The 11,840-nt window shown below is 35.0% G+C and overlaps 2 protein-coding genes across 4 annotated transcripts in view; one reads left to right on the top strand and one right to left on the bottom strand.

Annotated features, from left to right (window-relative positions):
• The window catches only part of LOC101743227 (kinesin-related protein 4), a 33,959-nt gene extending 23,719 nt beyond the window's left edge, over positions 1-10,240 (top strand). For both annotated transcript variants that reach the window (XM_038015178.2, XM_021349088.3), the window contains 13 exons: positions 952-1,126; positions 1,546-1,693; positions 2,191-2,296; positions 2,621-2,648; positions 2,961-3,081; positions 3,655-3,875; positions 4,189-4,282; positions 4,990-5,161; positions 5,727-5,892; positions 7,135-7,270; positions 8,025-8,113; positions 9,005-9,121; positions 9,254-10,240. In XM_038015178.2, the coding sequence (XP_037871106.1) occupies positions 952-1,126; positions 1,546-1,693; positions 2,191-2,296; positions 2,621-2,648; positions 2,961-3,081; positions 3,655-3,875; positions 4,189-4,282; positions 4,990-5,161; positions 5,727-5,892; positions 7,135-7,270; positions 8,025-8,113; positions 9,005-9,121; positions 9,254-9,385 (1,705 nt within the window). In that variant the 3' untranslated portion in view covers positions 9,386-10,240. The remainder of the gene's footprint in view (positions 1-951; positions 1,127-1,545; positions 1,694-2,190; positions 2,297-2,620; positions 2,649-2,960; positions 3,082-3,654; positions 3,876-4,188; positions 4,283-4,989; positions 5,162-5,726; positions 5,893-7,134; positions 7,271-8,024; positions 8,114-9,004; positions 9,122-9,253) is intronic.
• Positions 1-11,840, bottom strand: part of LOC134199939 (uncharacterized protein K02A2.6-like) — a 933,609-nt gene that overhangs the window by 842,661 nt on the left and 79,108 nt on the right. The gene's annotated exons all lie outside the window — the stretch shown is intronic.

Below are 11,840 nucleotides of genomic sequence, written 5' to 3' on the forward strand. Positions count from 1 at the left end.
TTCATTAATAATGCTAGTAAGTTCTTGAAACTCCAATGTGAAGTGAAAGCATCTAGAGCAGTGTTTCCCAACCTTTATTGCGCCATGCCCCACTGTAACATTTCTAATATTTTTATGCCAAATATAAATTTTTAACATTAAAAAAATTATTTGTTCACTTAAGAAACATAAATAATAGGTTTTAGGAAGAAATCACCACGAAATTGTTATCAAAACATAGTAAGTAATATTTCAAAACATATAATAAAAAACTGAAATTCAAATTCAAAATAATTTTAGTACCGATTTTCTATATTAATTTAGTGCGATTGCCCCGCTTAATTATCAAATTGCACCCTTGTGGGGCGTGGGCCCCACGTTGGGAAACACCGATCTAGAGGATGACTTTGCGAACCCACTAATTTGCGTGCTGGCTGATTTTAAGTTGTTATACATTGCGTGGTTAGATTTTGCCACTCATCTAGACCGCAGATATTGTGAGGAACAGAGACAAACCCCTCTTCATACTGTGTGACTGTTGCACCCATAGCTAACAGTGGTCGGAATACATTTGTTCATATCCACAGGGCAATGTAACTCAATAGATAAGACAGTGCATTTGTATCGAGTCATGCGACTGCGCCAGTGTTCGAATCCCGCAGGCAGCTACCAATTTTTCTGTTGAAATACGTACCTAACACAAATTCACGATGTAGGAATAGCATCTTTTAATAAAAATCAAACCCGCAAACATTTTAATTTGCGCAACTACTGGTAATAGGGCGTCCTGTAAGCCCGCACTATAGAAGTCATGTCTCAAGATATATGATGGTATGTACGCTGTTGATGTCCACGGGCTCTGGTAACTATTTAACACCAGATAGGCCGTCAGCTCGGTCAGCTCGGACTATAAAAAAAGACCACCTATCTTTGTTGCAATACAAGCAATCCTTATCCTTATAATCCTTACAGACTTCAAAAACAGAAACAGGAAGACGATAAACTATTCATAGAGAAAGAAACTAAATTGAACGAACTAACGAACAAATATGAAGCTCTGAAGAGAGATTATGATGCGGCGGTAAAGGATCTCGAGTCAAGCAGAGAAGCGGTGAACCAATTGACTACACAGAAAGATCTTGTTGAGGTAATCTATCTATATACATAAAAATGAAATGCTGTTCATTAGTCTCGCTTCATCATCATCTGACCCATCAGGTGACCTGTCTTGCTCGTTTGCTTAGCTGTTATAAAAAAAAAAACTCAACGGCAATTTTACACGCGGGAGGAAATGTCCTACTTTTCTCCCCTGGTGCACAATGTACTATATAATTGTTAGAAGAAAAAAAAATATGTTTTTGGAATATAATATAATAAAGTTTCTGCAATAAATTAGTTATTAGTAATTTTGAAAAATAAAATATATAAACTATAAGGTTTAAGTAAAATTCCAGCATTGGTGCGGTTTTTTTTCCGGTGCCCAGGACCGGCATTAAGTTTGTCCGGCCCTGCAACGGACATGACTATAGTCTGACAGAATCCATAAAAGCGCCTGCTTTGTTCTAGGGTCGTATAGCCGAACTGGAATCTGATATACGAACGGAACAAACAGCAACAGTTTCGCTAGACGACGCGTCCAAGTCGTCCCGGAGCCGCCGCCGCAGTCTGCACGACTCGAAGAGGACGTTTGGCGACGAAAACCGTGACCTGGGAGGTACAATCAACACATTACAGTAGATTGGGGGGAATAGTGACTAGAGTTAGAATAGGGGCAAATCTGGGATGACCCAATACTTTTGTTGTAAATTAAATATACTAGTTGGCTTTGGGTTCCTTAACAACGCCATCTGCTGAAATAGCTTTAGTGTTATTGTGTCTTTAAAGCAGTTAGTTGCTCTCAATTATGAAAAATAGTATTATTATTCGCCAATAGATGTCAGGAGGAGTCATAAAGTTGATTTACGATAAAGTTGATTATTGAAAACACGAATAAAACAATATTTTCTGAAAATAAATCGTAGCTAGATCGATTTATCACCCCCGAACTCCCCCGTATACTAAATTTTATAAAAATCGTTGGAGCCGTTTCCGAGATTCAGATTATATATATACAAGAATTGCTTGTTTAAAGATATAAGATAAGATAAGATAAGATAAGATATAGGTAGTAAAATAAAAAGCACTTTTAAAGGACCTCATTCCGATTTCCAGAAAGCAATTTGGAAGCTGTTTTCGAGTCGCGTCGCCAACCCGACGATCTCTTCATGGATGTAGACGGACACGATTCAAACAGAAGCACACCTATTCGACTCAAAGGGTAATAATTTTATCTCTAATTCCTAAAAAAAAAAAGATACCTGTCCCCAATCTATGGATTCGCGTCTGTTATCCGATTGAGCTGAAACTTTGTATAGTTCTTTTTGACTCCACAACTAAATTTTAATTATAGTATCATCAACCTACGACAGATGGCGCATGAAACATTTTACCAAATGTGTTGTTTTCCATACATTTTTTTAGCAAAGACCAGAAGTTGTGTTATTCCACACATGAATGTTCTCAGAGCCCTTAGAGTCGATACAGTATTAATAATTTTATTACAGTATATGTGTGACTAATGTCTGTCAATTTTGTGTTTCAGACGTGACAGTTTACTAAAATCAGATAATGTAAGTTTTTTATTTTTATTTTTTTTATTACTACAGGAGCATCCTACTTATGTTAAATAGGTGTGTGTCTGTTGTTTTACACCAAAATTGTTATTCACCATGACACCATGGTGAATCTTCATCAACATCATCGTGTGTCAACATTTCGCCACGCCATGATGTACCGCCATAAGTTAACACGCCTTAACATTAGTTGTTGATTAATTAAAACCGAGAAATAAAAAGATATGATATAGTCAATTAATTATAAAGGTAGCTCGGACTCACGCTTTTCAAGCACCCGGAATAACTTCGTTTACTAATCTTGTTTAGAGCGACGTAGGAGAGGAGCACTCGTCCCGGCCCGGCAGCGTGCAGGCTTCGCGACGGAGGCGACAGAGTATACACGACTTCCACCGGAGTATAATGCGGTCTAGCCGAGATACTTCCCACGGTGAGGACTCAATAAACATAACATAAAACCTAATACCTATACCTAATATCTAATACCTGTACCTATACCTAATACATATACCTAATATATATATACATATACCTAATATATATACCTAATACATATACCCAATACCTATACCTAATATAGTCGAAATGAAAATTTTATTAGTGATAATTTAATTAATAATAACTTAATTAATACAATTGAAGACATGAGTGGATAAAGAGGATATTATGATACAATTTGATGATTTTGTAAAAACGGGCAACAAACTAATGTTACTTGAACTTTTTCTTCGTACATAACTCCTTCATCACATGCAATTCTAAAAATAGCCTTTCAGTCCGAAGTTTTAAGGTCTAATATGGTTTATAGGCACATAACATCTTCATTCAATGTAAAAATTCAAAAATCTTAAAATGGTTCGTAATCCCTTCATCCACTCATGTCTTCAATTACCTTTGAATAAAATGAGTGTCGAGATCAAATTGACTCTTCATACATACGGCAATAATTTAATTAAATAATAATTATAAGTAATACGCTTAATTATTACCTGTTTAATTTCAGAAAATCCAAAACTTGACGATTCCCCAAAGAGGTCAATATCAGTAATCAGTGACAGTGAAGTGTCTCAGCTTAAGGAGCGGCTATTGTCATGTCAACAAGAACTAGACGATCTAAAGGAGAGGTACAAAGAATTGGACGACGAGTGCGAAACCTGCGCAGAGTACTTGCAAGAAAGAGACGAGCAATGCGCTCGCTTGAAAAAGGAAAAATTGAGTTTAGAGGTAAAGTTTGGTTATATTGTACAAGTAAAAATTTGACTACATTCAGTGGTGCTGGGCGCAATGTAGGCATCACATCGATTTAGCAGTAGGCAGCGGCTTGGCTCTACCCCTGGCATTGCTGAAGCGACGGTAACCACTCACCATCAGGTGGGCCGTATCCTCATCTGCCTACAAACGCAATTAAAAAAAAGACCTGATGTTACTAGGACCTTTTTGTTTCCATTTACATATCTGTATCCTTTTTCTTTTATTCACATATTAGTACCTTTTTTGTTTCTTTTTGTTTTACTTACATATCTGCATAATTTTTCAGCAACAAGTATCAAATTTGAAAGAACAAATACGTACGCAACAACCTGTTGAACGTCAAGCAAAATTCGCGGATGTCGCCGTCAACACAGACGAAGGTAAAATCAATAACAACAACTATTATTTTGTTTGAAAGGAGGTAATTGGAATTTAGACGATTTGTTTCAAATTGGTGGTTTTTAGGGTTTTTTTTAAATAACTAGTTTTTAACGGGGTTAATGCTTAAAACTATCGAAACAAACTCGATTTTTTTTATCTCTCCTAAAAAGTTATTTAAATTCTACAGTGAACTATAAATGGAACTTCTTAAAGTATGTCTTCAATCAAATTATAGACATGGCTATTATATCTAAAATATATCAGTAGATTTATACAAATTTTCAATTTTCTATCAAGGTTTTGATTGTGGGTCATCAGTTTTATGTTTATAAATGTGTATGTTCACTGAAATACAAGTTGAGTTATATTAATTACTAACTGACCCGGCAGACTTCGTAGTGCCTCAATTGATAAAGAAAAGACCTAAACTTTTGTATAAAATAAACTTAAAAACAAACAAAAGGAATCCGTCCGACGGGGGGACACATCAAAGGGAAAACAAAAATGTTATTTTTATTTAATTCCGAGCATTTTCATATTTATCTACCTTTGAAACTTTCTGTGGACTCCCACATTTGTGGATTTGGCTAATTTTGGTCTGGATTAAATAAATCGGCCCAGCCGTTCTCCAGTTTTAGCAAGACCAACGAACAGCAATTCATTTTTATATATATTAATTATTATATAAATAAATTGATTGTATTAGATTGGGCCAATCTACATTCGGTGGTCGTCGATCGAATGTCGTACGACGCGGAGGTCGAAAAGAACAAGAGGCTAATGAAAACCATTGAAGAACTGCGATACAAGAAGCAAGATCTGAAGAATACTGTCACAAAAATGCAAAAAGCAATGGAGAAATATACTAAAAAAGACAAGTAAAATCATGTTTTAATATAATAATATACTCTTATCACTACATAGTATAAAACAAAGTCGCTTTCTCTGTCTCTATATCTGTCTGTCACTATGTGTGCTTAAATCTTTAAAACTACGCAACGGATTTTGATGCGGTTTTTTTAATAGATAGAGTAATTGAAGAGGAAGGTTTATATGTATAGTAACATCCATTAAATAGTGGAGAAATCAATAATAAATTACAGTTTCCGAAGCGAAGCGAGGGCGGGTCGCTAGTAAAATATAAATATAAAATTAGGTGGGATAGCCATTATATATAGCTCAAAGTCACAGTTGTATAAATAATCGTAATAGTCGATAGTAATAATTGAGTTTCATATCTAGAAGAGAAACCTTCAGAATTATTTTATCTCTCTCTCTCGTAGGCTAAATCCTATAGATGTATATATTGTATTATTTAGGGTAGCTTTTCGTTTTATATTATCAAATAACAATGGTGCTAAAGAAGTTTTTAGTTTAAGAATATTAAAATATTTCACTCATTCAAATAACTCCTCAAGATATTAATTAAATATTTTTTTACAGAGAATTCGAAGCGAAAAGGAAAGAGCTGGAGGATTGTAAAGCAGAACTTGAAGAATTAAAACAAAGATATAAGGAGTTGGACGAAGAATGCGAGACATGTGCAGAGTACCTTAAACAAAGAGAAGAACAATGTAAGAGGCTTAAAGAGGCTAAAATCGCTCTAGAGGTAAACAAAAAATGTTTTAGAACTTACAATCAAATACCTTATTGTAATATTAAACAAATAAATATAATTAAGAATGAAATTAATATGAATTTTTCTCAAATTTGAGGGGCAGGTATTTATTAATTAACAATACGTCACGAATTAGTATTACTTATACTACACACCATTAATATAAAGATATTTGCGTTAGGAGTGGGTAATATCGGTTTTGCCGCGTATCGAATCGTATCTATATATCGAGGATCAATATCGGATATTGAATCTATATATTTTCTGAATCTATATATTGATGGATGCTAGTAGATTTTCACGATTCATGATATTTGAGATTTGAAACGATACGCTGATATAATATCGTAGTAGATATAGATTTAAGTCAACGTTATACGGTTGGTTTTCTGATATCAATTTATAATATGATCTTAAAGTAATAAAAAGAACATGAAAATAAAAATATCAAAAAAACTTTCCTTCATGCTTTTACCAGGCTTAGGACTGGCTACATTATTTTCAGTTTTTAGTATTTTGTGTCTTAATTTAAAATTACAAAATATACCAAAAGAGTGTAGATTTCAAAAGTTTAATACAAACACAAGAAATAAACTCAATTATTTGGATTCAACTAAAAATAGAAAAATGTGTACTTTAAAAATCAAACACAAAAACTTTTAAGTATTTATAAACACTAGTCCAAAAATTCTAGTTCAAGGTCAAAGCGCGTGAAATTAAATTCAACGATGCAAATAGGCTATACTGCATTCAAGTTAGGGTCGAAAGTTGAAACTTCTTTCCTTAATTGTATCCTGCTGATACGCTAAGAATAATCTACAGACATATGGACTTAAATATAAGGTTTACAATTGTATGGATAATGCCTGTTTCTGTTTCATTCATCACATGATATCGTGCGCTCACTCACTCTGGCCGATTCGATACGAACCAAACGAATATTGCTGATATTAACGAATCGGTACGATATGCCGATGCGCATCACATCGAGCAATATCGTGTATCGGCTGATATCGAAATATAGATTTCGATTCACGAATCGGTCCGATATGGCGATGCGCATCACATCGAGCAATATCGTGTATCGGCTGATATCGATATATAGATTTCGTGCGGGGCGATATCGGATTCAACGATATTGCTGCGATATATAGATATTGAATCTAGATACGATTTATATCGCCCACTCCTAATTTGCGTGCGAGAGAGATAATGATAAACTGATTGTTTTAGATGAAATTACAAGAGTTCCAAACCGACGCTAGTATAGTACATCTGCAATCCGTACGTAAGAAACGAAGGAGCATACACGATCAGAACCGAGCTTCCAACGTCGATCTTGTGGATGCATCCACACAGATTGGTGACGGTAGGTTAAACTCACACCACAATCAAAAGCCATGACTAAAGACAGTGTCTAATTTAGATGTTACTTGAAAAGTTCAATGAACGCACAAAGCCAATATCTTGATCGACCGTTATACCATTCACACCTTCTGTTACTGTTAGCGTACTGATGTACTTACCTATTGTAGATCTGGTAACCTCTAATCAGTAAAATCAGTATTGGCCTGTGGACTTGTTCACCCTTCAATGAAATTGCAGTTCAATGCAATAGAGAAAATTGACTAACAAAGGTTACTTTTACTTTTTACTGGTGGTAGGACCTCTTGTGAGTCCGCGCGGGTAGGTACCACCACCCTGCCTATTTCTGTCGTGAAGCAGTAATGCGTTTCGGTTTGAAGGGTGGGGCAGCCGTTGTAACTATACTGAGATCTTAGAACTTATATCTCAAGGTGGGTGGCGCATTTACGTTGGTCTATGGGCTCCAGTAACCACTTAACACCAGGTGGGCTGTGAGCTCGTCACCCACCTAAGAAAAAAAAAATAAAAAATAAAAAAAACTGATTATGTAGGATTGTTAAAGCAAATTTCGCATCATGCTGAGATATAATAAAAAAATCTCATTGTCGTATTTAAGTTTTGAATTTATATCAAGAAGGAATTTGTGCAAAAATGAAAACTAGTGAGTTTTAAATGCAATTTGCAAACGACACGTTTTGAATATTTCAGGATTAAATATGAAATTACTAATCTCGATTTTTCTTTCATGACAATTACAGATTTTCTAAATAATCAAGTTGAACGCGACCGCGGCTCCGGTAACGCAACCGACGAATCTCATGTCCGTGAAATGCAACGACTTCAGAAGGTAAACCTCACTTTTAAATTTTTTTTACATACTATACTACCTACACCCCAGCAGAGGGTAATAGGAAAGAATGATGATGATGACTATACTAGCGACCCGCCCTCGCTTCGCTTCGGAAACTGTAATTTATTATTGATTTCTCCACTATTTAATGGATGTTATTATACATAATTATAAACCTTCCTCTTCAATCACTCTATCTATTAAAAAAACCGCATCAAAATCCGTTGCGTAGTTTTAAAGATTTAAGCATACATAGGGATATAGGGACAGAGAAAGCGACTTTGTTTTATTATTTATACTATGTAGTGATAGATGTTCATGCTGCCAAATAATTTCCGGAGCACAAACATCATAACACGAATGACATCGCTCGTCTTGAGACATGAGGACGACTCGCTAATTGCAAAACTGCTAATATACACGTCAATGTGCATAAATATAACGATATGAAATTAACAACAGCTATACATTTAATAGAATAAATATTAATTGTTCATCTCTTAAAAATTTCGGAATCAAGTTCTTAGTTAACCATTTTAGTGCTGGGCTTATTTTCACATATTTTGCAGAAATTGCTAAAGGATTTTTCAAATAAATTACCTAATAAAAAAACTTTAACCAAATAAAACAATACTAAATTGTTTTAAAATGTTATTTATAAATGTTATTAACTTATTAAATCCTTGTACATGCGCGCGCTAAGACACGTCCCTACAGTCCCGTCCGTCCCGATACCTACCCCTAAAAAAACTGCGCAATAGTCGGTATTTCGACGCTCTGTACTTTATGCATTACGCATTAATAGAGTCTATTAACGATTCGCGCTCTAAGGGTTATTATTATAGAACAAAATAAGTAGTCAAAAAGTAAATGTTTTATTATTTATAGATTGTGGACAAGTTAAGCAACCAGAAGGTCGCCTTGGAGAAGCAAATAGAATCTTTGAGTAATACGCCTGTATCGAATTCCACTATGTATGTAGCCACTGGCAGTGCGATAGTGCAGGTACAAAAAACTTATACATTTAGATTTACTTGTAAAGCACAAACTGTGCTAAAACTACAGTAATATATTTGATATAACTTTTTAGTATTGGCTTCAATGATTTAAGTTAAATTTGTGTTAAATTGTTCTCAGAACCAACAAATAACTGACGTGATGAAGGAAAATCAAAAACTAAAGAAGATGAATGCCAAACTGATTACGATATGCAAGAAACGAGGCAAGACAGGCGCCAACAGAGAGAATGAGGATCCGTCCGATGTTTGAATCTATTTAAACTTTTGAGAAGTTTAACGACAAACTAATTTAAAGCCTTTACTAAATATTGACTAATACTCAATAACAATTAGAGAAATTAATCTGAAGAGTGATTTAGTTTTAAATGTAAATTTTATTTAGATTTTGATTATAATAATTTAATTTTTGTGTTTGTTGTGTCTCATAAATGGCCAGTCCAGGCCGTTTTTAACTGACTATAAAAATATATATTTTATGGCAATTCTTTCAAGCAAATAGTCTGAAACATCTTACATTTGAGTCGACTATTATCAAAGCCGGCAATGTGACTTTTGGACAATTATTGGTAAATCAGAAAAACGAATTATTGACTTTGTATTCCATTGGCAGTCACAAAACTCTTCTGAACGACATCTTAGATAAATAACAGGTTAAGTATTAACCTTTATTTAATGCTGGTTTTGAACCGTATTCTTTGAAGGAGACGATTATATTCAACTCAATCTGTATTGACATATCAATAACATTTTTTTGTCCAAATGCACAGATTGCCACCTTTGATAATAGACGACTCATTTTCATACATTCCTTGCGCATTTATTTACAGAAACGATTTGTACACACATGGACCAGATATTTGTGCCATTTTCATTGAAAAACTAGAATGTACAATATAAAGTATTATTAGTACTTAAAATTTCCTAATTTTAATTATATTTTGTTATATGAATACAGATTGAACCGAGCGAGCGAATAAAAGATCAATTATATTATTGTAATGGCAATAATTTAATTGAATAATAAGTGTTGTAACTATTATTATGTGATTCTAATTAATGTTTTCTTGTGGTGCCTATATTTGTAATTAAACATGGTTGATTTGAATACTATTTGTATTATTTTAAATCGTTTATAGAATCCCGATTAGTATAATAAGAAAATGTGCAGGAATGAAGATTTTTTTCTATGAACATAAGTTAAAGTTATAAAAATAGTAAATTTTTTAATCAGCTTAGATGAAAATATCCCATCTGATGACCAGGGCGGCGAAACATGTCAATAGTGTTACTCATCTTAAGAGTATCTTTAGCCTACATCACACATCTGCTGTACTTCCTACCCTTCAAACTGAAACAAAGTTGATTGCTTCGCGATAGTAACAGACAACTTATGCAGGTTTAGTAAATGCCCTACTAGGGATTAGGTTATTTTATTTTTTTATCACTCAGAATAAAAGTAAAATTAAGTTAATTTTGTTTATTTGTAATATCACCATAAATACAGGGTGGCCCATAAGTCCTTTGATATGAAAAAATTTTTATTAAAATAAAACTAATTACATTATGAATTAAATTTTTATTTACATAAAAAGCTTAAAAAACGGGAATTATTTTTTGAAAATAACATCTCCTAAATGTAATCCGTTGCGATCACGGCACTCTTGCAAACGACGTCTAAAATTGTCGATGACTGCGCGGCACGTCACTGCTGAAATGCTTGTCATTTCTCTGCGGATGTTTTCTTTTAGGGCCTCAATTGACCGCGGGTTTGTGTCGTATACTTTAGCCTTAAGGTAGCCCCACAAAAAAAAATCCATCGGGGTCAGATCTGGACTACGTGGAGGCCAGGAAATGTCTCCTCTCTTAGAGATAACTTTGCCAGGAAAAAGTTGACGGATAACGGGCATAGCAGTGTTAGAGGTGTGAGAAGTGGCCCCATCCTGTTGAAACGTCCTGGCATTAAAGTCTGAAAAGTTTTGCAATTCTGGTATGAAAAACTCTTCGATCATAGCCACATATCGCTCCGACGTAACAGTAACTGCGCGCCCTCTGCCATCCTCAAAGAAGTAAGGCCCTAGGATACCATGGGCTGACATAGCGGCCCAAACAGTCAGTTTTGGATTGATGGGGCTCCAATAGCGGCAATTTTGTTTACTAACATGCCCGTTAAGATGGAAATGAGCCTCGTCAGAGAACATTATGTTATTGAAGGAAGTAAACCGATTCAACATTTCATTCGCATAATTTTGTCTTTGAATACCGTCAGTTTCCTTTAATTCTTGAACCAACTGAATTTTGTAAGGGTGCATATGTAAATCTTTCTTCAAAATCCGTTGTAACGATGTCCTGGATACGTTTAATGCTCTGGCGCGCTTACGAGTTGACTGTGTCGGATTTTCGCGAATAGACTGTGTCACTGTGTCTATGTTTTGTTCCGTACGTGACATCCTTGGGCGACCCAACCGCGGTTTATCTAACGTCGAACCGGTCTCCTCGAACTTAGCAACCCAGTTCTTAATCGTTTGAAGAGTTGGAGTGTCGTCAAAGTTGTGTAAACCTTTGTGTTCTCGAAATTTACGCCGCGCAACGGTTGCCGAATTGTCGTTTTTATAAAACTCGCGCACACAAAACGCACGGTCCGCTCCGGTAAAACGCTCCATCGCGACTAAATTCCCAGAAACCGAAGTTACTCCCCCCGCTTCCCC

The sequence above is a fragment of the Bombyx mori genome, chromosome 13 (assembly GCF_030269925.1).
Source record: "Bombyx mori chromosome 13, ASM3026992v2".
Classification (NCBI taxonomy): Eukaryota; Metazoa; Arthropoda; class Insecta; order Lepidoptera; family Bombycidae; genus Bombyx; species Bombyx mori.